Genomic DNA, 26,534 nt, shown 5'->3' with positions numbered 1-26,534 from the left:
TTCGGGAAGGGGCCAAAAAACGGAATGGAGATAAAATTATGTTATGTACTTGCAAGCTTACTTTTTAAAAAGTTCTAGTTAACTTGACTATTTGGGGACATGGTGGCCATTTTAGAGTGTTATAAAGGACCACAAATCTGTTTGTAAATGTCAAAGGGAAAGGGTGATAGGGAGACCTTTCTTTTTTTCTTTCTTTCAATGATTCAAGCCATGCATAGGTTTTTCCCCCCATTGCAATATGATCTGGGTTGTGATTCACAGAGTTGAATGAATGGGCTGAACTCCACTGATGAAAACATTTGATAATGTGTAAAATAAAAGCCCTGGCAAGGAGGAGATGGCAAAGCTTCCATTGTTTGTCCCCACACTTTGTTTTTATAGGGGATTCTCACGGGAACAAATAAATTGGAGTAAATAAAAGCAAAATAGCACTGTTAGTCCATATCGGGACTTTGCACATGCTCACAAGTCAACTTTGGCAGGAAACTAGCAAAGGTCTGTTCCCTACCATTTGCGTTGCATCTTTATCTCTCTGGTTCATTGTTTGCCACTGAGTGCTTAAACCTCAACTTCCCAAGTAAAAGCTTCCTGTTGCTTGCTTTTAAATATAGTTTTGTTACAACAACAAGAAAAAAAATGGAGAAATGTATTAAGGAAGCCAACCGATGGAAAAAAAGAGAGAGAATAAAACAGGCCTAGTCCAGTGCAACTACAAACCTTCAGGGCTCAAAGCACACACTGCTGGGTACTCTTGATGCAATAATAGTCCCCTTTTAGGTATAAACCTATAGGAACCATTTCTATGCCCCCACAATAGGTCAAAAGTGAAGCAGAACCATGAAAATGTCCAGTGTTTCTCACATTGGCCCTTTGGCTGTATTTGGTTTCACTTAGTTTTCACTTTGCAGTGTTGTCTGTGGATGGAATTTTCTGCCCTTTCAATTGCAGGTTAAAGGAGATCCCATTCTTTATTAACTGTGCTCTTGCTTTGAGATCTTTTAATGTCAGTATATCTGAAAAATGGTATCCATTCCTATAGAAAATATGGTTCTTATTCCACCTTAATGGGTGGGGGCTCCTCTGATACTTCCTGCAATTTCAGAGGAAAGTACAGCAGTTTTCTCAGGCCTTGGATATAAACAACATTGTTTACGCTGTTTCCACTCTCCTCATCCTCTGTTTGTACAGGCCCTAAAACAAGTGGGTCTGTTTTGCATTTAAAAAAATTAGTGTATGTTTTCAGAATCAATCTATCAAGTGAGGCCAACAAATGCCATAAGAACGCATGGGTGGGGGTTAGCAAATTCTGGCTTTCAAAACTGACTTGACAGCCATTTAAAATGCTGGCTCTACATTCACAGAGTGTGTGGGGCTTCGTACACTCCCTTAATTCCACAATGGAGACAGTTGATTTGGGTCCCTCTTCCCTGCCCATTGCATGATATAAAGACAGCTGCACCCAGAAAATTATTAGCACCGTCCAAATGATTCTTTTCAAAGGGAACTTCTGCTGTGCTAAAATACACACAGCATTGTGAAAGTACAGTTTATTGTAGATATTTAATAAGGAGTCTGTTATCAATCACTAGTAGTACAGGGAATTAAAATTTATGGAACAGTAGCTAATTAAAACAGGAAAAGTGTGAGTGTTCACTTGTGTGTGTGTGTGTGTCTGCATGCACGTGTGGGTGTGAGCGAGGAATTCCTAGTGGAGGGGGACTAGAGGGGGTTCCTCTATTACATGCATACTGGGGAGCCTTCATGAACACCCTTGCAGTCCTACAAGAACAGATGAGACAGACAGCTGACCAGGCAGCCATCAACCTTTTCGTCTGTGTGAACTGTCACTGTGCTTATAGACACAACTCCACATGTTCCATAGAAGTTGGAAAATAGAATGTGCCTGCAGGTTGTTTGGGCCTGTGAGTACAGGATTCAAACCTCCTTAGCAGGTTGCTAGATTGAGACTCTGGGTGGATGCTGAGGTCTCAAGTCTCAGTTCAGCTTGTTTGCTGCACTGAACTCAGCACACGCATGGTCGATAACTCTTTCACTTAGCTGCCCTCTCTACCCTACATTTGAGAAACTGCCTCCTGGGCAACTAAGCTAAGAAAGCTGTTGCTCTCATCTGGCTGGTTCCAGAAGGAGAAGGATGTCAGGAGTACGCAAAAGCTCATTTCTTTGTGCAAGTCTTCAGCTGATTCTGAGTTGAGTATTCAGCTTGTTCTTTCTTGGAGACTCCTACAGCAGAGGCCCCTGAGAAGTCCTTGGTTGTTTGTGCAGATCTGGCTGTTCCATTCTGATGCACAGGTATTCCACATAGGTGCTAAGAAAAACTATGGTTACAAAATGGCTATGGGTCATTTGGAATAAATCAGTCGGACAACTCTTTTTTTGTTGTTTTATTCAGGACACTGGAAGTTTGTCTCATTGCTTTAATGAGAGTTGCATCTTCTTAGTTATGCTGTTGAACACATCTGGGGCCTGTTACTGCACCCTTACTCTTAGATAAATTATAGCACCCATGCCCACACAGGTAGACCTCCGACCTTCATAAAGGAAAGTCAGAGGAAGCTGATACCCCACTCAGGTGGCCTTTAAATTTGGGGGGCGGACTTTGGGACCACGTTGCTTGGCAACAAATAACATATAGCAAAAACAAACACAAAAAGATATGACCCATGATATTCAAACTTTAAATTCTATAACACTAGTTTGCTTAAGATATCAGCTGCTATACGATAAAGTTTTTAAGGCAGCTGTAATTTGCGGATATGCTGGCATTTACTTTTCCATAGTCTTATCTTGAAGGCATAAATTGGAACTAAATCTGGGTTCAAGCCCCTTCTCATTTCCCTGGTACTCTTCCAGTAATATAGTTAACATTTGGATAAGGACTCATATTATGATTCTATCTATAGTTATTTACCCTCTCCCAGTTTAACATGAAGCCTTGCTAGCTTCCTAACTATAATATTTATACTTTATTTTATAGTTATGTGTTGGACCTTGAGTTGTCTTAAGGACTGAGGAATTTAAGACTCATTAATATTTTTATTAGTGTTATTTCCTTATAAATGAATTATCCCTTTCAGCTAACTATATCTTTAGAAAATGATCTTGGTTTTCTTCCACCATCATATCAATAATAATAAAATTAGCTAAGAAGTTGTAATTACTCTTCCTATATTCTCTGTGGTGTGCTTAAATAGAATATCCACTTATTATGATGTTAATTTCCATTTATTACAAATGAGCAGGAACAAAATATTCCTAACTGTCTGAATCCACATTTTCCTGCACATTATGACTCCCCTATAAGTAAACCACACAGCCCACTATCGTATGTTCTCTAATGTACTTTCTAATAAATATAGCCAGCTTAAAAAAATGGTTATTCATTACATGTAAAATGATCATTTGAACTGCTTTTACTCTGAGTGACCCATGCATCACTTAATCAGACCCATTTAAACAGAGAGAGAGAGAATATGAGAATTGAGTGATCTGTCTGTATGTCATTTGGTGGCAATATGGGTAGAATTTAGTCTAAGAATGATTCTTTAGCCATCTAATTGTTTCCTGAAAAAAAAGTCTTATCTTCAGCATATATAGGTGGTGGTATGATGGGCTGTATAGAAATATAAGTTTAACCTGACTAGTGAAGATCATACTTCATCAGTTCACTTGTGACAAAAAAAGAGTGGCATGATCTCAAAGTTGTTCTCAGCCTTCTCACTCCTTTCAATCAGTTGAATCAACAAATCGATCACTTGTTCCATATGTAATAGCTCTCCCCATGTAGAAATGAAGATTTAGCAAACCTCTAGAATGCAAGACCAAATTCTTTGTTAAAGTTTTCTTATAATGAATTCTGTCTATTCCACATATATGGAAAAACTCAGGGTAAGACACTTAACTTTTTTTCTGTAGAGAAATGAAAGCTGTAAAGGCAAAGGTATTTTTCTACTGCCTCCCCTTCCCACAAACCACTGTATTACTCTAAAGAAATTTATTATTTCAATCTGCTATTCATCTAACAAACTCCAACTGCCTGCTAGTACCAGGCCCTGAGGAAATACAATGCTGAACAAGACTCATTTACTATGCTCAAAGAGCTTATAGTCTAGTAGGAATGCTGCATATAAACAGGCCGTGTAAAAGTGGTGTAATATCAGCTATAATTTGCACATGGAAAATGCACCTACCTCTGTATTGGAGGATCCCGGAGGAAGTTCTCCCATAGTCAGGGAATGTTTTACAGTACTTCATGTTTTCCCAAGAACTTTCACATATATGATCTCACTTGTTCCTCACAACACCCCTTTGAATTAGCCAGTTCCTTATCACCATCACCTCTTTGTGGGTAGAAGAAGGAAGGCTCAGCAAATTGAGTCACTTCATGAAGAGTACCCAGACTGATCTGAGACTGAGGTCCCAGGTTCTGACCTTAAGGTTAGTCATGAATGCATATGTTTGGGGAAGTAGAGGAACTTGGAAAGATGAGAAATAGTGGCCTGGTGTTGCGAAATTACTGTTTGACCATCTGGAAATTTGCCCCTGGTTCACAGCCAGGTTTCAGAAGACATGGAACAATCATTCCACATTCACATAGCCGAAGCACAGATTCAGAATGCCTACTTTCCCTCTTCTGACCTTTTTTTTTTTTTTTAAACTAAGGAAAAGAAGCAAGTCTAGAAGACAGGCAATTAGCATGATCACTCAGGCCAGTTTTTATAATTTTGGTTTTCATCCAAACTAGTCACATTTCATACTTTGAAAGTTTTTAGGCTTTTCTGCTGGAGATCATCTTCCTCACACCGTGATTCTTAAAGGTTATTTATTTTTTTTACCCCGATCATACTTACGTCTTTTGAAAAGAGAGAAGACAGACATCCAGCTTTGGGTCTGCAGTGATCCATTATTCAACTTTTGGTCTTTTTCATCATATTAGATTGTGCTAGTACTTGCTCTTTCCTTAAGCTATCTCCATTACAGGAGAGGGAACTTATTGCCCCAAATATAACAGAGATGCCTGACTTATGGAGAGTTACTTCAGAGATGTTTTTGGAAGAAAGAGTTCTTTGGGTATAAATGAGAAACAAAGGGGATGGTTGTGTTTCCCACACCATATTTTGGTATCTAGCATGTAAATTATACTCTCACAGACCACCTGGATCTGAATGGCTGCGATTTGGGGCCGTTTCCCAGTTTTGCACGGCAGATGAGGAAAACGCAGGAAACGCTGAGGCTTAGAAGATGTGCTAGAACCTCAGCAACACAGAGCCACTGGGCAGCTAGAGGAGGCTGAGACAGAGCAGAAACACCCCCACTGTTAAGAGTGATGAGAGTTTGGAGCACCTAATCTGGATCTAGAAATTGGCCGCTGTGCAGGCAGCTAGGTGGTTCAAGATCTAGCACCCAAAGGGTGTAGCAAGTTCAGGCCTGGGCATTTCGGCATAACCAGTCTGGTAGGTGGGGCCAGCAACAAGGAATTCTAGGCCACAGGCCAATTCAGAAGTCAGGCAGGCCTGCGATTGGCATTCAGAGATCTGTTTGGGAAGGAGATGATCGTCCCTCCAGCTGGCAGTACAGGAGAGCAGTATTCAGTTCTGGGGAAAGGAAGGGCTGGGCCAGGGGAGGGGAAGAGAGATTCCCAGCCAGCTGATGTTGGAGACAAGACTAGATCCAGAAGAGGACCAAGAGCAGAGAAGGAAGTAATTCCCTGGTTTCTGTGACTTCCTTCTCACCCAAGATAGATTTCAGGTTAGCACACTGTGACGTCATCACTGAAAACCTCTCCCCTCCCCTCGGGCGTGGGGGGCAGTGTGTGACTGTTCTTCACTCCAGGCTGGTGTTTCAGGAGGCAGCCTTGTTTGTGTTTCTGTATGCCTCCTGCAGGGGAGACTTGCTTTTCTTTGATACATAAATGGTGAGTGAAAAGTAACTCTCCTGTGAGCTTGGTCTCTTTTTCGCTCTTCTCTGGTCGAGCAGCCTGACCAGGCCTGGTCAGTGTGAATTGCCCAATTTCATAGTGTGCGCGGGGGTCTCAGGAGAGGGCAATTGCCTCGTAACTTTTCTATTAGCAGAATTTCAGATTCCTGACATGGAGTGATACTTGAAAACCATTTGTGTGATGCTGGGAAATGTTTGCTTTGTCCTTCTTTATGTCCTAGGCATGGGCATTTTTGTCATTTCACTGGGGACTACTTGTAGGCTCTGAAAGCAGGAAGGGGCTTCTCTCAGGCCATGCCCTAGCTAAGAGGGGATTCCCCTCTGTATTTGGATAGCTGGTTGCTCAACTTCCACCCCTTACATGAGGTTTTTCTGTATGATTTTCTCCTTTATGTTTTGGAGGCACATTCGGGAACGTTCTCTTTTTTTTTTTTTTTTTTTTTGCAATGTGGCTATTTTTGACTTTACAAAGCATTGGAGCTGGCATCCTCCCATTCTTGTGAACTTTCTCTGGATCTGTAAATACTTGGTATTTGTTTTCTTCCTTGTACATTTCAGGGGTGGTTTTTATATTTAACTTTGACTAAGACACACTCACATGCTACTCTGAGAGTACATGCTTCGGTGTCTCTTTTTTCTTTGCCTTCAGTAAAAAGGATATGATTCAGGGAAGGTTTATGAACTCACTTTATGGGTCAGACATGTGCTGGCTGTGGAGAGCATACAGCAATAAGAAAGGACTGTCTCTACCCTCAGATACCTTTCTAGAGGTTAAAGAAATGCACCTTGATCATTGTCATTGACTCTAATGGAGTAAATGGAAAGGGTAGTGGTAGAGTGGTTAGGAGTTTAGCCTCAAGTCAGATCTGGGTTGAATCCACAAGGATTTGTATTCCTTATCTGTATAGCAGCCTATTTCCTTATCTGTGCATTAGGGACATTCAAAGGATTAAATGAGATAATTCAGAAAAGCAAGGATTGTGAAAATTAATTAATCGAAGATCAATGCCAATCTCAGTTTCCAGTATCTAATAAGTGCTCAATAAATGTTAGTTTCTAGTACTGTTTCTATTATTCTTATTGTCTAGAGAAGAGATGGAAAGTTAGTCTTGTTTTTCTGTAGTGTGTCTCACTTTTCCTGGATCTGAAAGATACTTTCTTAAATGATATAACTTTTTTCCATATCAGTAAAACAAAAATCTTTGCTGTTAAAAATTGCTGCAGAGGCTTGGCATGGTGGCTCATGCCTGTAATTCCAGCACTTTAGGAGGCTGAGACAGGAGATTTGCTTAAGCTTAGGACTTTGAGAGCAGCCCAGGCAACATGTGAGACTCCATCTCTAAAATAAGATGAATAACATAAAAAATTAAAACTGCTGCAGAAATATTATTTAGAAGGCAGAGGGTGAGTTATCATAAATTAACCTATTTTGTGTGGGAAATGAAAACTTGTACTAGTAAAAAATTGCTTTCCAATGTATCCTCATCCACCAATTGGCTGCCAGCTTAATGTGATGGGACTATTTAGGCAGCACTGCCACCCATTGTCACTCTGAAGCATACTTGCAAAGTTCCAAGTCACTTTACAAGGCTTTTTTTGGGGGGCAGTGGGGGAAGAAAAAGAAAAGAAAACAATAGAAAAAAAAATGGTATGCCATGTTAGGAGAGTGGGTGTAGATATTTTGGAAAAGACTTCTAGGAATGGGAATGGGATGGGGAGAGGTGACAAGAGCAGCAATGGTCATTTTGGAGCTTTGAGTGGGGGATTCAGATTAATGTTCCCCTGTTCAAATGGTGTACTCACTAGTAAAACAAACATAAGAACTCACATTCACTGAGCTAAGCCACTGCTGCCAGACGATGTGTGAAACATTTTTATATAGCTGATTTTATTTCATCTGCCCCACAACTCTAAGGTGTAAATACTATTACTAGGTTCATTGTTTCCAGAGGGGTGAAACGGGGCTTTGGAGAGGTTAAATAACTTGCCCAGGGTCACACAGCTATTAAGTGGTAAAGCTGGGATTTACATGAGCCCAGACAAAGAACCCAAGAAGCTAAGCTATTCTCTTGTAATACCTCCAACATAGGAGGCAAGAAGTGAGGTATTATACAGGTTGAGGAGATAAAGGGGAGAGAGGTCTGCAGTGCTAACAGGAGGAGCTGGGATTCATCCTGGCTTGTTCTGATAGGTCAGTTAGTCTTAGAGATACCCATGAGGTCACCTACTCAAAATGGGGCTCAGAGTAGCCTTGTCCCATTCTTGTCCAGCGGGTGCAGCTGCAGTCTTCCTGGCCTGGAGTGACTGGAGGCTGTCCCCACGTCCCACTTCAGTGAGGCATTCATGTGCACCCAACACACTTTCTAGCTTTATTTGCCCGGAGGGGAAGATTCTCCAGAACCTTGTTAAGATGCACAGTGTGTTCCTTGGACTGGCAGTGTGGCCTCGGCAGTCCCTGGAAGCTCGTTAGAAATGCAGAATCTCAAGCTCCTCCCTACTGAATCTAAATCTGCATTTTAACAAGATCCCAGCTGTTTCGTATGCACATGAAAGTTTGAGCAGCACTGCTCTAGAAAGTTACTTTTATCTTTACTGTGCCCACCAAAGTAATCAAACTTTGTGAAGTACGATTATTTTCAAACAAGCCTGCATCCCTGACTAACTGAGTGGCAGGTATGAGTGGCACTACAAATTCACAAAAGAACTGTAGCCTCAGATAATCAAAGGAGAGAAGGTCAGATGCAATCATTGATGCATGCTAGTAATTCTCAAACCTTTGTTTTCAGAAACGATTGGATTTTCAGATAGATTTGCAGTAAGAGAATAACAAGTCTTTATTTTTTTCATCCCAACTTCTTTCTTGCACATTTTTCTTCTAGCTGTATTTAATATCTGCTCTCCCCACACACTTGCTAATCCACATTTCACAATCTTCTTTCATTTCACTTTGCAAAGAAATCTACCTGGACAGAATAGCATCTCTTTTTTTCCCCCTTGACCCTTGGCATTTCCTCTCCCTCCAACTTCTGCCTGATCCTAGGATGGACTCTCTCATCCCTCATTCTCTATCATTAGCTCTCAGGCTGCCCTACCTGCACTTTACCTTCCCCCACACCTTCTTATAGGCTGAAAGCAGAATAGAAAGGCATCAGTGAGGGATGAACAGGAGAGTGCCTTGAGAGAAGATTCCCAGGAAGACAGGGAGAGCCAGACAGTGGACTGGTTGCAACCCATGTAGCCGACTCATAGTGCTCATTGCTGTGGAGGCTCTGGTCTATCTAGCCACACAGACCAGTGAAGGGAGGGTATATAGGTAAAAAAAAAAAAAAAAGCTTATACAGAATACAGACATGTTATCCTGGTGTGTCTGGTGTCAATCAGGAAAGATGTGGTCTGGATGAACAGAATTGTACCTTTTTAAATATTATAACTTTTAGGGACATTCTTGATTAAAATGTTTCCACTCTACACATAACTCTCTCATATCTGATTATAACACTTAAAAAATAATTTAAAGTCAGTGGACATATGAGTTTATGCACTGTGCTATATATTTCCTTGTTTACACAGCCTGTTTAGCATTTATATGGTTTTTTTTTTCTATGCTAAAAGGGCCTTGTGTGCAATGCCTTTTAGGTTCTTGTCTTTTGCCTCTTTATCATCTTATACTTTTACAAAGCTCTCAGCCTACAAACTATGAGGCCAGAAGCTAGATGAGCAAACTTGAGAACTGCATCTAAATTAAACGTAACAGTTCTTTGATTGAGGGTCTTATGATCATTTATCTGTAGAAAGTATACGAGCTTTACCACATATAATCTATGATTGTAATCCATTGGTTCTCAAGCTTGGCTGTATGTTATAATCAACTTGGAGCTTTAACAGTCACTAATGCTGAAATCTTACCCCACCTCCTAAACTGATTTAATTGGTCTTGAGTGCAGTGTAGGCATCAGGATTTGTAAAAGCTACCACATGATTTAAATGTAGCCCATGTTGAAAAGCACTGCTTCTAATCTGGATGTCAGAAAGCTTTTTAAATTTTTATTTATTTATTTATTTTTTTATTGAGATGGAGTCTCGCTCTGTTACCCAGGCTGGAGTGCAGTGGCTCGATCTCTGCTCACTGCAAGCTCCGCCTCCCAGGTTCAAGGGATTCTCCTGCCTCAGCCTCCTGAGTAGCTGGGATTACAGGCATGCATCACAACGCCCAGCTAATTTTTGTATTTTTAGTAGAGGCAGAGTTTCACCATCTTGGCCAGGTTGGTCTAGATCTCCTGACCTCAAGTGATCTGCTCGCCTCGGCCTCCCAAATTGCTGGGATTACAGGCATGAGCCACCACAGCCGGCCGGCTTTTTTATTTGTCAAATCCTACTTTTCAAGTGTATTTTATTTAATTGAGTTTGTTGAAAAAGTGACCTCAGATAAATAAATGTTATCTTGTCGTGTAAAAGTGTTTGTATATACACACATATATACATGCATAACAAATATATATGCAGAGTAATATAGAAGTTTAAAACTAAATTATATAGCAAGCTTTTGCAGATATCACAAAAATAAATGTTGTCTTTGTGTGTGTGTCTGTGTGTGTATTTGTGTTTGTGTGAGCGTATGTGTGTGTATGTGTGTCTGCCTGTCTGTGAGATCCTATATGGGGTACTTTTTTTCCTAAAATGATCTATTTTTGTGGTTATGTAGAAGTTTATGACCATTCATTAATAGAGCATTTATATGTATTTTGGGGAGCATATTATGAGTAATGAACTAGCATTATTAAAATAATTTTAAAAAATAGGCAAGGTACTAGTTCTGAAAATTCTATTTGAGCTGTTGATTCAAAATAAAAGTTTATGACTTTTGCACTGTTTTACCTTTGCACTTGAAAGTGCAAATATAAAAATAAAGAAAATACTCTTTATTTCCTGAGAAAAAGATTGGGGGATTTCTATTTTGTTTTACTGATAATGTAAATATATAGATTTCAGTAATATTTTGCAATGTACTCACATCCTGAAGTTTCTAAGACTCCATTAAAAAGTTATGCTGTTTTTGCAGGGACTTTTTCAGGGCGTTTAGTTGTAAAAAAAAAATGCTGAATGGATGAAAAATGAGTAAAATCTGTGTTTTTTTTTTCTTTCCTATTCATCATTGCTGTTTGTCCTCTGTGTGTAGGCAACTAATTTGCTGTTGTTCCCCTGAGGGGAATGCAAGTCAAAAAGCAATATTGAATTACTAGGAAAAGGTATTCCTATCTCAAAAGAACAAAGTAAAATGATTCAGAAAAAAAAAAACCTTGGAAAATTTATCCAATTTCCTGGTGTATGTTGTATGTGTCCATGGTACTTTACTTATATGAACACTTACATAAAATAAATCTTAAGTAAACTATAAATCTGAACACTGACAAACTCCAACGGACAATTCTTAATTTTTATGAATGTAGAAAGTCTGCTATCTTCCTTTAATCCCATCCAATGCACATTCACATTTTGACAATTTTTTTTTCGTTCTATGAAAACCTAGTAAATATTTTCATTCTGGGTCTCAGTTATTTGATTTCTTTCCATGTTTTTCACCCAATTATGTTTTATACATTATTTGTGTTGAAAGTGAAGACTCATGAAGTGATAGAAGCTTAATTGAATGAATTATTTATAGTAAAGAAGTTATTCCACATTTATTTCAATAGGGTGGAAATCCCTGACTTATAAATACTCAAATTGTGAATGACCTAGATATACATACAGATGTTCAGACTAGATCTCTTACTTGTATCTCATTGTGTTATGTCCACAGAACTCATTTACTGTCACTGCAATTCCTGTGGAAAAACTTGAAGTGTTCAGAAACACATGGCTTCCCAAATCTAGGCAGGGGTAAATGGCAGGGATTGTGGGGAAACAGAGGGGAATGGAGGGGAGGCAGAATATAATGATCAGTTTGGAAACTGACCATGAACTCCTTTATAAGAATGGCATCTGTTGATTAAAAAAACAAATCCCAATAGGAGCTGCATGTTTTAAAAACCTTTACTTATTACTTTACCTAAAATTCTGCCATTTAAAGATTCACTCGTTTGCAATAACAGATCTTTTAAAGATGCCAACATTTCTGGGAAGGTGAGGAAGGCATCAGTCATTTCACCCCCATCCAAATTAGTTCTTTGAGATTGCTTTTACCTGAAGTCTGGCTTATATCAACAAGCCTGAAACGATGGACATTTTGATTGTTGGGAGACGAAGAGGGTCAATTCAGAGCAGGAGAAGAATGGATCCAGGTGAAGTAACCACAGTGGGAGGGCAAGAGCCTCTTCAAAGCACTGGAGCCTGTGGAAACTCTAGGGGAGGGATACTATGCAGTGGAAAAAAGATACAGAAAGGGAGGTGCTCAGGGCAATTGCACATAGTTTAACATTTTTCTAGACTGGCTCTGTGCACAGGAATATGAGAAGAAACTCTTCTTCCCCCTTATTCTTATACTTTCTTCCTGCACCCAGGGCTCAGATATCAGTTGGAGCTTTATTCACTTAATAATTAGTTTTACTTTGCTGAGCTGGCTTTGGGACCTGACAGCCTTCACAACTGGCTTCTATGCAAAAATACATTTGAAATGTCCAAGAGGACAACTTATCAATTCATGTCAGAAGGTAATCTGTGCCTAAATTGGGGTCTACCTGAATGGACTCATTGCTTTTCCATTGTCCCCCATTCTTTAATCTTCGTGATTTAATCAGGTGATTTGTTAGGTTGAACTAGAAAGAGACTGGGAAATGAGGCACTGTTTGACAAAATTTACATCATATTAGGGCACACAATGGAGAGGACACTCATGACCCCATAGATACTTATGACTCACTGATAGGTCATGACTCTCAGAACCCTAGAGATGAACACCCACAACCTGCTCCTCTTACCTCTCCAGCCTCATCTTGTTTTGCTTTCCCAGGTTCCAGTTCCTCTAGCCACACAAGGCCTTGGTATATGCTGTTCCTTTGGCCTGGAATGCTCACCTCTGCCCTTTTAGGCTGCCCACTACACATAGTTGACTTTTCTCCGCCCTTTGGATTTCGGCTCAAGATCACTCCAGCCTAAGTCAAGTCTTTTTGTTTCACACACTCATAGATGTGTACTTTTTTCCAATTAAGAGCTCCAGTTTGCAGTTGTGTATTTATTACTGTAAATATTTTGTTTAACTTTAGTGCCTTCTAACTGGAAAGCTTGATAGAAACAGAAACTCCTGATTTTGTTCACCATTTATGTCTCTAAGTGTTGGCCTAGTGTTTGGGACATCAATATGCTTTTGTTAAATGAATGACCGAATAACAAGAATGACTTTATGCAAAAGATGGTTAGATGTATGGAGCTTTTTTTTTTTTTTTTTTTGAGACGGAGTCTAGCTCTGTCGCCCAGGCTGGAGCGCAATGGCGCGATCTCGGCTCACTGCAAGCTCCGCCTCCCGGGTTCGCGCCATTCTCCTGCCTCAGCCTCCCAAGTAGCTGGGACTACAAGCACATGCCACCACGCCTGGCTAATTTTTTTTGTATTTTTGGTAGAGACGGGGTTTCACCGTGTTAGCCAGGATGGTCTCGATCTCCTGACCTCGTGATCCACCTGCCTCGGCCTCCCAAAGAGCTGGGATTACAGGTGTGAGCCACCGCGCCCGGCCCTATGGGGCATATTTTTAAATGCTACGTTTTACCCTTTAGCGGAGGAGGGGGAGCAGTAAATTCATAGGAAGAAGTATTTCCTCAAGGCTCTGACTCTCCATGTCTTCCTTTAGGTTTCTGTGATATCAGGAGTCCACTAAAGGGCAGAAAAAGGCTGTGAGCTCATTCCACACTGGGTAACGATTAACAATTTCTTTCTTTTTTTGAGATGGAGTCTTGCTCTGTCACCCAGGCTGGAGTGCAGTGATGCGACCTCAGCTCACTGCAGCCTCTGCCTCCTGGGTTCAAGCGATTCTCCTGCGTCAGCCTCCCAAGTAGCTGGGATTACAGGTGCGCACCACTGCGCCTGGCCAATTTTTGTATTTTTTTAGTGGAGATGGGCTTTCACTATGTTGGGCAGGCTGCTCTTGAACTCCTGACATCAGGCGATCCACCCGCCTCGGTCTCCCAAAGTGCTGGGATTATAGGCGTGAGCCACCGTGCCCAGCCTATTAACAATTTCTTGTCACCATTTAAGAAACCTAAATTCTGCTAGAAAGGAAAAGCTTGATGGCAGATCTCTGTGGAGCCAACTTTAGGAAGCTTATTGAGCCATTTCTTGTTATAAGTGCCAATAATACGTTTATTTAAAGTTTGTGTATTCTTAATCTACAGCCCCACCATTCTTAGCTCCATCTTTTCCGTCATTGCCACTGCTATGTCTGTACCACAGGGCTCTTGTTAAGCCTCTTCTAGGACTTAGCTCTGCCACAGTAGGTTCCCACATCTAACTCTTTATTTTGGTTTCCAATGGAACTGCTTCAAATTTTCCAGGAAAGCTGTGGGTGGTAAAATATATGAGAATATGCCTTCTTTTGTTGTTTTCCTTTGATTAACTGGGAATCACTTTGCGCTAAGAACAAGGAAGCCTTAAATATCTATGGATAAGAGGAGATACAAAAGTGAGGCCAAGGAGTTAACAGAATCCTAATTAAAGATAAACTTGGATCATTACATATTTGTATATTGGCTGCAGAGTTGTATACTTCATATACATATGAAGTATAGTGTGTTTCTCTTGAAAATGTGTAATACGACCAAAGGGGTTGGCCAGACACACGGCCTAAGACAGATAATCCAAGCACTTTGGAAGGCTAAGGCAGGAGGATTGCTTGAGGCCAGGAGTTCGAGACCAGCCTGGGAAACATAGTCTGGTCTCTACCAAATTTTGTCTCTACCAAAAATTAGCTGGGTGTGGTGCCATGCACCTGTAGTCCTAGCTACTCTAGAGGTTGAGGCATGAAGATCCCTTGAGCCCAGGAGTTTGAGGCTACAGTGAACTATGAACACGCCACTACAGTACAGTATGGGTAACAGAGTGAGACACTGTCTCTTAAAAAAGGAAAAAAGAAAAGACTTAAGGGGCTGTATTATGTCTTCAGGGAAAAGCTGATACAATTACTTGAAAAAAAATCAAGGAAAGCCAGAGTTCTAGAGTTTTATATATTTAGCATCAGATATTTTATGTTTAAAATGCTGGCCTGAAGTTTGAGCTGAGGATCAAATTGTCTGCTTAGAAACAACTGAGTTTCTCAGCTATGGTAAACCTGGGAAATGTGCAAACAGGGGAATATAATTAATTAATTCACTGGGAAAAAATGCAGAAAGAAACAACCTTTGCTCAGAAAAGATGCACAAACAGCAAGAAATTTTAGTTAAGTAAATGATTTTAAATTATAATTGCAGAAAGTAGTGATATATTTCTGAAAGGCTATGGTAGACATCGTAAAGGGTTCTGATACCTTAACTCTTAGTCCATCTTTTGTGCAAGATGATCTTAAAGGTTTAGAAGAAATAGCCCAGCTCTGGGAAATGTATTTCTTCCATGTTTTCTTATAGTTGTTTATTGATTTTCATTGGTGAGTATTTTTCAAGAGTTTAATTTAGATATGTCTCAAAAAGAAATGCAAGGGATGAAAATGCAAACTATGGTTTTCTTCCTATAGTGAAAAAGATACATTCATTTATTCATTTTATAAGCGATGAACAAGTTTGTACACTGTACACTGGAGTAACGCCAGGATATGAGAGCAGAGAGGTGCATGACTTGGTCCCTGCCTTCTCAGACCCTGTAGTCAAATCAGGGAAAGAGATATGGAAATAAACAGTTTTAGCAGAGTGTTAGGATGGAGGAATGCCAGTAAAAGAAAAATCACCTGGTTGGTGGGTGGGATTGGCGTGTCACTAATCAGCTACAGTCCAGCAAATACCTCTTAGAGGAGATGGCCATTGAGCTGAGCTGTAAAGGTCACCAGGAAGTTTGTCACGTTGTTGGGGGAAGCAAGCGAATACTGCTGCAAGGAATGGGACTAGCATAAGGAAATGCAAAGAGGTAGAGAGCAGTGCATGGTGCCATGAGAACTTCAAGTGTGCTCAGGACCGGAGGTAGAGCTGTGAGTGCCAGGGCATATAGGGACTTGGCAAATGCTAGGCTGGAAAAACACCCAGGAGAGAGATCGTGAAAGGCCTTCCACGCCAGGCTAAGAAGTATAACCTTTATTCTGAAGCAAAGGGTAGCCACCAAAGGGTTTTAAGTACCAGGGTGATATGATCAGATATGTGCTTTAGAAAAATCATTCTGGCAGCTTTTATACATTCTAAATGAAGATAAAACATCTCCTTAAGACCTCTGAAGTATTCCAGCTGGTTCCTGAAGAAGGGATGTCTATAATTCTTGCCATATATCCTCTTAACATACCATAGAAACATTATCCCACCTGAATTCTGGCTAACTAGACTTAACCATGACCTGGAGAAATAGGTGTGGGGTAGTTGTTACATTTTTCCTAATAACCCTGGACATCAGGCACACCCAGATAGGCCACTATAAAGGAAACCCAGCCTTTCCATATTGATGGGATGTTTGTGTCAGCAGCCGCTAGCAAGGCAGGATGTTCTACACACTTTTTAAGGGGTGAGATGCCATTTTCCCTCATGTAGATACTCTATGGGAGAAACATGCAAGAGAAAAAAGAAACCTTCATGTTGGGCTTTCTTTTTGCTGACAATAAGGTCATGCAACAATATCCTATTTGCATGAAAATGTAGCCACCTTACAACAGGAACTATACATTCATAAGCATACTTTTGAATGGACCATTTGGAAAGCTTTTTAGGCACAATCGAATTTATGCAGTATCAAAAGATACAACTATAAATGGCCTGATTTTTGAGTCTAGGTACGTTTTGGGATTAAACACTGTTCCTAAACACTGGAAGAGGAGAAAAGTAAAGTTTAAAGAGAAGATATGGCCCAAAACTATGGAGTCTCAATACAAAATTGTAAATGAAAATGATCTTGAAGTCACTGTGGCTTCCAGCTTGGCTTCTAGAAAAACAAGGGGGTCCACAACCTTACACGTTCATTTGCCCTGGCAGTTGAAAGTTCATCTCCTTAATTAGGAGTTTTGCTTCTATGACATAAAGAACCCTCTAACAGACAACCCATTGTATTTTTACCTGATGGCCCACTGACACAGGAGGTTCTGATCAGTCGTAATGTAAATCTTAGGAGCTGTTTTGGGTTTTGTTGTTGCTTCACTCTCAGTAGGTTTAGGGGAACAGCAGTCCTGAGAGGACAGAGGGAGTTAGTAGGGAGAGAAAAAAAATGGGAGCAAGGCTTTGACCTGCCGGAGAGAAGCCCCTGCTGACACGGTCAGTCTGACCCATTGAATGGCCTGAATACGATAAATGCCGCTTTATCCTGCCTTGAAAGGCACGAGATAGCACAGTCTAAATGCCTGGGCATGCTTAAATAGGCGACTCGGGATGTTTGAGTTGAGAGTGTTTGAAATCTGAGCTCTCTGACAGCCTGGGAGCTGCCACAGGTCACCTGCCTTGCTCCGTAGGGACAGGCCCAGGTCTCACAAGAAATTGTCCGTAGACGAATTGTAGTACAAATTCCTTTCTTTGTTGGTTGGCCTCTTTCACTAGACCATGGCCTATAAAATTTTGTAAAAACAATTCTTAAATATTATTTGAAAGGGCAAATGGCCCACGCTGAAAGGTTTGACAGTTTGACATATAGTGCATGGTTTTGATAGCTCGGAAACTGAAAAGTGTGGCCAAGATTCTCCCCCAGCTCGTTAGAAACCTGGTGTTTTTTTAAATAGTGTCTTGTTGCTGTGCAGAGTTCCTCTGCTCCTTGAAATCTGACAGGCAATGAGTCTGCTCCAATGATCTTAAATCCTTTTAGACTAATTTGTGAGAGAGTAGCAAAGTACTGTAGCTAGCACCTTTGAGTCCAGCATCCAAGAGGCACAGAACCAGGTATTGCCAATTAAGGAGCCATTCGGATAATCGTATCAAAGCAGATTGCTTTAGAGTCTTATAATGCCCGAGCCTGTGCCTAGAGAGAGAGGAACCTAGAGTTTCACTTCAATGAGGGGGAAAAAAGAGACTGGAGTGGCCCAGTCTCATCAGAGCCCAGGAAGTTGCAGGGAGTAGATTTCTGCATTAGAATGTTGCATATGTGCGGCCTGTGTGTGCGCAGCCCCTGCGGCTGCCTCTGCATAGCCAAAGGCCATTTTCAGGAGCCTCTGGCCCCTCAGTCACTGGCCTGCTAGTTAATTGCCACACGGACTTCATGACACATGGGCAGATAATATGACATTTTCAGTTTCTGTCACTAGCAAACGCCACAACGTTGCTTGCACTAGTTGCTAAGAAGCTGTCAGAAACCATTAGCGGTTGGCTAAAGTTGCCCTATGGCATTTCCTCATAGCATCAGCAAAACGAGCATAAATCACCCACTGGAGCCTACTGCTATCCTAATGAGGCTGTAAGCTTGTTTATGGACTAGCATCATTTTTATGATTATTTCCACCTTTTCAGTTTGCCTTCATTTGGCGGCAGGAGAAGTCAGCTCCAGGAATGAAGTCACTGCTGACATTTTACAAATGTGGTTCAGAGCTGCTGCCTGCTGCCGTGTGGTCGGCCGGCGGTTCTCCAAGTTTGTTTAGTGATCTCAAAAATAAAAAAGGAAAGAAATTCTCGAGAGACCACATTGAGGTGACTATATCAAATTGCAGAGTGAATGGAAATGCTAAAGGTACAATTGACCATTTAGACTTTCCTCTGAGGTTGAGACATTTCCAGATCAATTTTCAATTTTAGAAAGTGGAAGAGGTTAAACAATTTATTAAAATCTATGAAAGTGTTTGCTTTTAGAATAGTCTGTTTTATTATGCTCTTCTCCTTCCCCATCTTCTCCATTTCCCTAACTTGTGTCGGAAAGGAGCAGGGTTTATTGTTTTAGGCTTTTCTGAACATGCACCAGTATTTACACTGGATTGAAAGCATTTGCTTCCAATGAAAATCTTGTCTTAGATTACAACCCAGCAGTGTAATTTCCCTCCCAGATGGGAGTAAAGTAGCTGTATTTGCCTAAAAACAGTAGGAAGAACAAACTGTGCATTAAGCCAAGGCTGTTTTTGGCTTGAGCTAATGATGTAATAGAAACCTTTTATTCAGGAGAGGTCACTGCCAGGGACTGAAGGGGGTGATCTGGCTTCTGCTTGAAAGGTTTCTCCATTGTATCTACATAAGTCTTCACTTAAAAAATTCTGTTCCTAATGCTTCTGCTTTCATACAGCAGAAATAAACAGGAAAGGTTCTGGTGAGTGTTACACATGGAATGCAGAAAGCCTTCCTCTCCTAATGGAGTATATAATTCAGGTGCCCTCAAGGCACGCTTTCAGGAATTCTTTTGCCTGAGGTAATGGGAAGCTAAGGTTGCTTTAAGGCCTTGATTATCTATTGATGCACAAAGCTGGAGAAAAGTCATCTCTGCTGGATTATAGTAGATATTTCCATAAATTATCAATGAATTCTCTACTAGGCAGGCACTAGGCATTGCTTGCTAAATTAATCTGAAGGGGTTTGAGGTGGATAAAAAGGCTATTTTTTTTAAAGGTGGAAAATAATCATGGGGAGGTGGTGAAAACAGTATTGTTAGGTTATAAGCTTTTCATTTTTAATCAATGATCAAGTTGTATGTGTCTTTTCCTTGGTTACCTTTTGCATATTGAAAGTGGATTAGCCCATTGAAAATTTAAATGCTGTTGAGTTGTTTTCTTTTCTCATGTTTCTTTAATGAATTGTTATTTTATATGGTAAATTGCTTCTCTGAATAAAAAGGCTGTTTAAATACTGGACTTTCAAAGAATTTATTAGGCAAATCCAAGGGGACTTCACATAAAATACTTGGTTATGCAAATAAAGAGTTTGGTTGGGTGGAAGGAGTGCTGATTTACAGATGTAGGGGTCTGGCACAGCACAGACCCCAGTAGTTCCATGTCAGGGTACATGACCTTGGCCTAGTCAGGGAACATAGCATTTTCTTCACTGATACAATGATGGCTTTGGAGTGGTGGGTTTTCATGATCTTTTCCAAGTGAACACAAGGTATGTTTCTGTGAAACTTTTAACAAAACAGATTTTAAATATAATAAATTTATGGATTTTTAATGAATAAAACTTTAGAATCAGAAAAGTTTTGCAGAAGTTTTGCATTTATAGCATATTCTGTAATAATAGTAGAAATGTTGGAATTAGTTTGTTCCTCACCCAACAAACTTTCTAAACTTCATCTCAGTACAAGTTAAGGCAATTGAAAAAAAAAAATTGAGGGATGCTTTTCTTTTCTTTTTTTCACAGGAGAGAGATGGGTCTGCTGAGGGAGCTGTTAAAAACAGTTGATTAGTTGCAACATACCTACTATAGATTAAACAGAAATAACTGAAATTGAACTAAAGAATTATTTTTTTATGTAGGACCGAATAACAGAAATGAGAAATACAGAAATTCATGAAGCCATGGAAACGAACCTGAGGCTATGTGCAGGAAACTTGTCTTACCAAAGTTTCAGGTTCTTGGGTCATGTAGTTGGCTCTCCAATGGCTTATTTAACTCAGTGAATGTGCTCTTGGGTGTATTTTTTTTTTACCTCATTTCTAAGCCTGGCTGCTATAGCTCTTCCGTTTGGGCCCAGATCAACCTGTTGGTTTCTAAGAGAATGGTTGACCGAGCTAAGCTACTTTTTAGTGTAATGGGTCTTGTCCTTTGTTGTTTTCCATTTTGACTTTGATGCCAAGGCAAAAAATACCTACTTTCCATTTGTACCTTATAACTTATTTTGAACAGTTATATGGGTTACATTTTTGTTTTTTCTTATTAAACATGGCATTATAAAAAAGAAATACTACCTTTTTAATTTCATTATGTCACACAGCCAAAATATTTTCTAGAATAAAGAGTGTAAATGTTATAATAAAAATCAATAGAAAAATAGGATCCAATATAGAGGAATATGTTAGCAGGTGATTTTTCAGTGTGAAAAATTTAAACCTAGCACGAATTTTAGAAACTGCCTGAATTATTAGTGTAATACAATTCCAATTTACTGTTAATTTAGCTTTACCTTATTTGATTTACACAGTAATTGTTTTTTAATTAAGAAACTATGTCAGGGGTTTTTCCCTTACCAAACTTGATGCTTTCTCTCTATTACAAGAAAAATTATATTTTATTTGAAGCATTCCTATGTCAAACTGCTTATATGATGGATTACCTACGTTTCCCCATCCTAGTTTAACTAGTCTTAAGATAGATCACTTGTGGAAATAGTTGATGTCTTAAATGAATCTTCTCACAAGTCAATGTCAATGACTGTGGGATTTGAATGCCCAGGCAGCCATAGCGCCACTGCTAATGACTGCCACCATGTTTAACTCCCCAGTAGGAGTTACACTTAAACTGTCTCAGCTATACATATTGGAATAATTACCGTAGCAACAAAGCCACAAGGGGATTGGATATTTCCCTCCATTCCCTTTGACTTTTGGCAATGTTCTTTGGAAGAAGTTCTTTAGACCTGACTACTCTTGAGCCTAGGCCTTGTTCTTTCTCTTTGTCTTGGAAAACAAAACACAACAAAAAAACAGTACCAAAGAAACTATTAATCATTTAAATTTGCTCTTTTGGTTTTGTTTATATCCAAAGGCATTCTATTTGAATAAAGCATGTCAAGGTAGCATCAGTCAAAATTTGATTCACTATGTTTGCAGGTGATGGCTTGGACAACAGTGTAGCTTCCCCCAGCACAGGTGACGATGATGACCCTGATAAGGACAAAAAGCGTCACAAAAAGCGTGGCATCTTTCCCAAAGTAGCCACAAATATCATGAGGGCGTGGCTGTTCCAGCATCTAACAGTAAGTGGATTCTAAATGACATATGTAAACTAAATATGGACAATGAACCAGTTTTTATACAAAAAAATGAGAAAACAGTGATCCCTCTGGACTTGAAATATTTAATAAATAACTGTGTTCCCACAGTTTTTGCAAAAGTATTAACATTTATTTCTTAGATACGTACCCCAAATGAGAAATTTTATTTAAAATTCACGATTGCGATTTTGTTAACTTTCATAAGTTAAAAGGTTTAGGTGTTCATGTGCACTTGTGATTTTAAGTTTGTGTATTAATGATGTTGCTTTTCTAAGTGTGACCCTTAAGTGCTCAGAACCATCTCCTACTAAGAAGAAAGTAAGACAAACCCTAGAGAGAGACTTAATATCTTCTGATGCTTTAGTGGATCTTTACAACAAATGGTCCACAAAAATTTAAATCATGTTGCAATGGCAAGATGATCACATAATTTGCTTTTAAGTGGTTTGAATGCACTGGCTTCCATTACAAAACATTCATGTAAGTCAGAGCTCCACAGTGAAAGTTGTCCCTGTATTTAGAACTGTAAAGGAAAACAGCAATATAGAGTCAGCTCTTCCTGTGTAGTCCCTTGTGACTTTTCAAGCAGAGTAACAGTTTATATTGTCTGTGCAAGTATTGCTGTTTTCACTGCAGGAATTCTCCTGGAGATGTGAGAAACTGGAGATTTGGGGCTTTATGCCACTGGGGGATTTGCTTTGTTTGGTTATTGTTCTGAATGAATTTCATGTTCAAAATATTTATAAGAATAATATTTTGGTGGATATTTTTGTAAGTCCATACTGATTTAAAGAAGAAGACACAGTGAAGATTTGTGGACAAAATAATATTTTAAAAATCAACAAAATTGTTGACCGGGGGAATTTCAATATTAGAGACAAAGGATGAATTTAGACAGGTTGTAGCGAAGTTACATAGATGGATAAATATTAAAAACTCTTGAGGGTTGTTTTTTAATATCAGGAGAAAATATTTTGTGTTACTATTTTTGTCTTAGCTTGCTTTTCCTAAAGTCATTTTTTCCTTAATTATTAAAGTTAATCTTGCATTGTCATAAACACTTGCAGAGCCTGTTTACCTTCATACCTGGGCCCACTTTCAAAGCCATGTTCCTCAGTGAGTTTTACGGGTACAGAGATACAAACTCAGGGGATGTCTGAAGGTCGTGTTGGTTCTGCTCCTCTGGATAGAGGCTGTGCCTCTAATAATACTCAAGGGTATAAATTAATCCAGATTTTCCAGCGTCAGTGAATAAGATAAAAACCGAGAGCAGCAGGAATAGCTAAAAAAAAAAAAAAAAAAAAGTTTCCTCCCTTCTCTTCTTCCCATCATAATTCCAAACAGTAACTAGACTACACTACAGTTTTTGAGTAAACTTTAGGGCTTGGCTATGCTGGAAATTAGTTGGAGATTTAGATTATTTGAGCTGTTTTGATTTTAACATCATATAAGGTTTACCTAGAATCTGATTCAGGCACCATTACTTATCTGACACCTGTTGCATGTGTGTAGATATTTCAAGATCTGACTCCTGCAAATTCCCCACTGAGGATTATCAATCACTAATGAACTGGGGAAAGAGGACTCAGGTCTTGAGGGCATATCATGAAAAACGAATGATATGACATTTAGATAAAAAGTGGCAATTTGTCAGATGTGTGGTACAATGATGTTGATGCAATGATGCTAATATTTTATCTCCAGAGCTAACCAGCTAACTTGCTGTGTGGAATGAGTTGGTGTGGTGGATAAAATCAGATTGGCCCTGAAGTCACAATCAAACAATTTCTATTTCCTATACACTAACAGAAACAATGAATAGATTTCTTCAGCCCCCATCTCAATCTGCAAAGGAGTTTTGGCTTTACTTGAAGCTGAGGTGCCCCTGAATAAAATATAATCAAATATTGGTTCAGACAGAATCAGGAGAGAGAGAAGCAGGTTATTTTATGCAGCCACTAGTTTTCCTGTTTTTCTAGGCTGTACCCTTGTGAAGACCCTTGCAGAGAGCTACATTATCTTCTTGAAACAAACAAACAAACAAACAAAAAACCCAAATAAACTTTCTAAGAGCCCGCATGATTTTACATGCATTGCATTGCTTATATGGACTATGTGTTTGTTACTGGGGCAATTGTAATAGAAATTATTCATGAACTGCCTGATTTCTTGAGACTTGAATAATAGTCTTCAGTTTTGAGGTCTTTGCTGGCCTGTGCCACTGCCCTGGAAGGGGAAGCCCATTCATCCATGTTTCCCCAGCTTTCCGTGAATGTTTATAGGCGTTACCTTGTGGTTTCCATTGGATATTTCTACCCCGATTACCCACTCCAATGCCATCTGCTCATACAGAAATATTGATTAATGATAATGGTCTGTAGATAGCTAATTGTTCTTACAACATCATCTGAAGAGCAAAGTTAGGAGATATGTTTAAATTTTTCATCTTTTCCTTCCCCCAATGAAAAAGATTCCTTCCCACTTCAGTAACTGCAAGAGCAAATAGACCTCCAGTTATAAGGAACACCCATTACCCTTGTTTTGTAATCCTTCTTGAAGGAATGCATGGACTGCTTAGGTAATATTTATAGTAAGGAGCTAATTTTAATAAATTCTATTTTAAAAACCTATAGAATCTAAAGAGAGTTTTGTTGTTGTTTGTCTAAATGTAAGTAACCAGTGACATCTCAGTACTAATTCTTCAGTGACTTTATTTCAAGTTCTGAGTGGTCTTCAGGGATGCACAATTCATTAGGAAGACTGTACAAATTTTAAATGGTCACATCATTGCTATGTGACTAATGCAACTTATCTAGGAAATCCTTTCTGAAATCTTGCTAGATGTAAAAAAGCCATTGACATTCTGGCTAATTAAAACAATAGCAATACCAATTTATTAGTAAATTGTAAACTAATCTTTTTTTAAATGTCAAAAGACATATTTGAAAACCTCTCACACCTTTTAAAAGCAAATTGCTATTTCTTTTTAAAATAAATGGATCAATCCTTTCACTGGGTTTATTCAGTGAAAAAATCTGCCCTTGAAAAGGCTTTAAAGCATTTCTGTGTAAGAAGAGTAGAATAGGCCCTGAATTAAAAACCAAAACAAAACAAAAACCAACTTTCTGGATTTGTACCCCAGCTACGTGAGAAGAAAATGTGGCAGTCTGTAGTTATCCACAGGTAGACTTAATCAGTAGCACATTTTACTACTCCAAAGAGAGAACTAAAGCCTCATTTGGGCTCACAGTCTCTAGCAAGCTAAACTGGACATACTTGCATGTAATGAAAACAATAAAAGAAAAAGGAAACGAGTTTTAAACTTTGGTGATTATGGGGTAAGAAGAAATTTCAGTGAGGTAAAATCCCAGCTTAGACTTAGTTGAGTATTTGCCAGAGTCGATAAGTAGAGAGGGTCTCTTAAAAGAAACTATTTCCTGGAATTGAAAGGAATGACTGACATGATTTAAATAATAAGAGAGAATTAGAAAGAAAATAAAGGCATTTATTAATAGGAATACTTACATTTGCCTGAAGATAAATTATTGCAAACAATTAAAATGTGCTTAATATTTGCATATGAGTCACTGTGTATTCACAATCAGTTCAGGGGCATATGTCATATCAAGGTTTCTTTTTCCTTCTTGAAGGCATTATTCCAACTGTAAACATAGCCTGTGACGTCATAGTGCTTAAGCTGGATGTGTTTTGCATATTATCAGTTCTTTTGCTGCATAGTATTACAAAGATATGTGTCCAAAGCCTTAGTGAAAATGAAGAAAAAGAATACATGCCACGTTTAAGGTAAAAATCAAGGGTCTCTTTTCTTTTTTGTTTTCCTATCCTATCATATTGCAGTCTAAAGTATAATCTAAATAGAAAAGCGGTTAATGTGGTTCTTATTTAAAATATGCAGTGACTATATTTTCCTGCGTGGAGCTCCTGTGCTTCCAGGAATACTGGAAGTTAGGGAGAAGGGAGGTAGTTAGAAAGCATACCTACAGATTCAGGTGAAGCAAGCATTCACGGGTCAATATCCGGCATTGACCAGTCGGGATGGTGATCCTGATGGTGAACTGATTTTCATTCACACTCTCTCCTACTCCCCATCCATTCACCATCCTGAGGATCCTATTTGGTTAAGCCTTACTATAGGGACAAACTTTGCTTCTAAGTTAGACACACTTATGTGCCAAGTGTTTTTGTTTCATTTTCTTTCTTCTTTCTTTTTTTCTTTTTTGTGTATGTGTGCACTTCTAGCCTGGAAAATTTGTGTGTGTGTGTGTGGCCAAATTTATGTCTTGATTTCTGATTTATAAGACTTCCCTCTCACTGTGGATAAAGCCAATGCAAGAGGTCGTAGAATCTTCCAGGTTGAGAATAGCGTTTCCATAGTAACACTATTAGATGAAAAGTGCCCTGCGGGTCCGCCACTCTAAGGACGGAGTAAATGGAATTGAATTGGGAATTGAATGCTCTAGAAGAGACAGATGTTGTTTCATTGGTTTCGGTTTTAGTAACAAGATCTGTTGGAGTCATCTTAGTGTCATATCTCTCCTTGCCATTTTGGAAGAATTATTCTCTAAACATTGTGAATTATTACAATGAAAAAGTACATCTAATTGGTATCTAGATAATCC

General features: G+C 39.3%; 1 protein-coding gene across 7 annotated transcripts in view; it reads left to right on the top strand.

Moving 5' to 3' along the window:
- MEIS1 (Meis homeobox 1) overlaps positions 1 to 26,534 on the top strand; it is a 137,705-nt gene that overhangs the window by 55,408 nt on the left and 55,763 nt on the right. For all 7 annotated transcript variants that reach the window (XM_063648651.1, XM_054475606.2, XM_054475607.2 and 4 more), the window contains exon 8: positions 21,731 to 21,876. In XM_063648651.1, the coding sequence (XP_063504721.1) occupies positions 21,731 to 21,876 (146 nt within the window). The remainder of the gene's footprint in view (positions 1 to 21,730; positions 21,877 to 26,534) is intronic.

The sequence above is a fragment of the Pongo pygmaeus genome, chromosome 12, assembly GCF_028885625.2.
Source record: "Pongo pygmaeus isolate AG05252 chromosome 12, NHGRI_mPonPyg2-v2.0_pri, whole genome shotgun sequence".
Classification (NCBI taxonomy): Eukaryota; Metazoa; Chordata; class Mammalia; order Primates; family Hominidae; genus Pongo; species Pongo pygmaeus.
The sequence above is the reverse complement of the archived record's forward strand: the minus strand, read 5'-3'. Positions and strand labels throughout refer to the sequence as shown.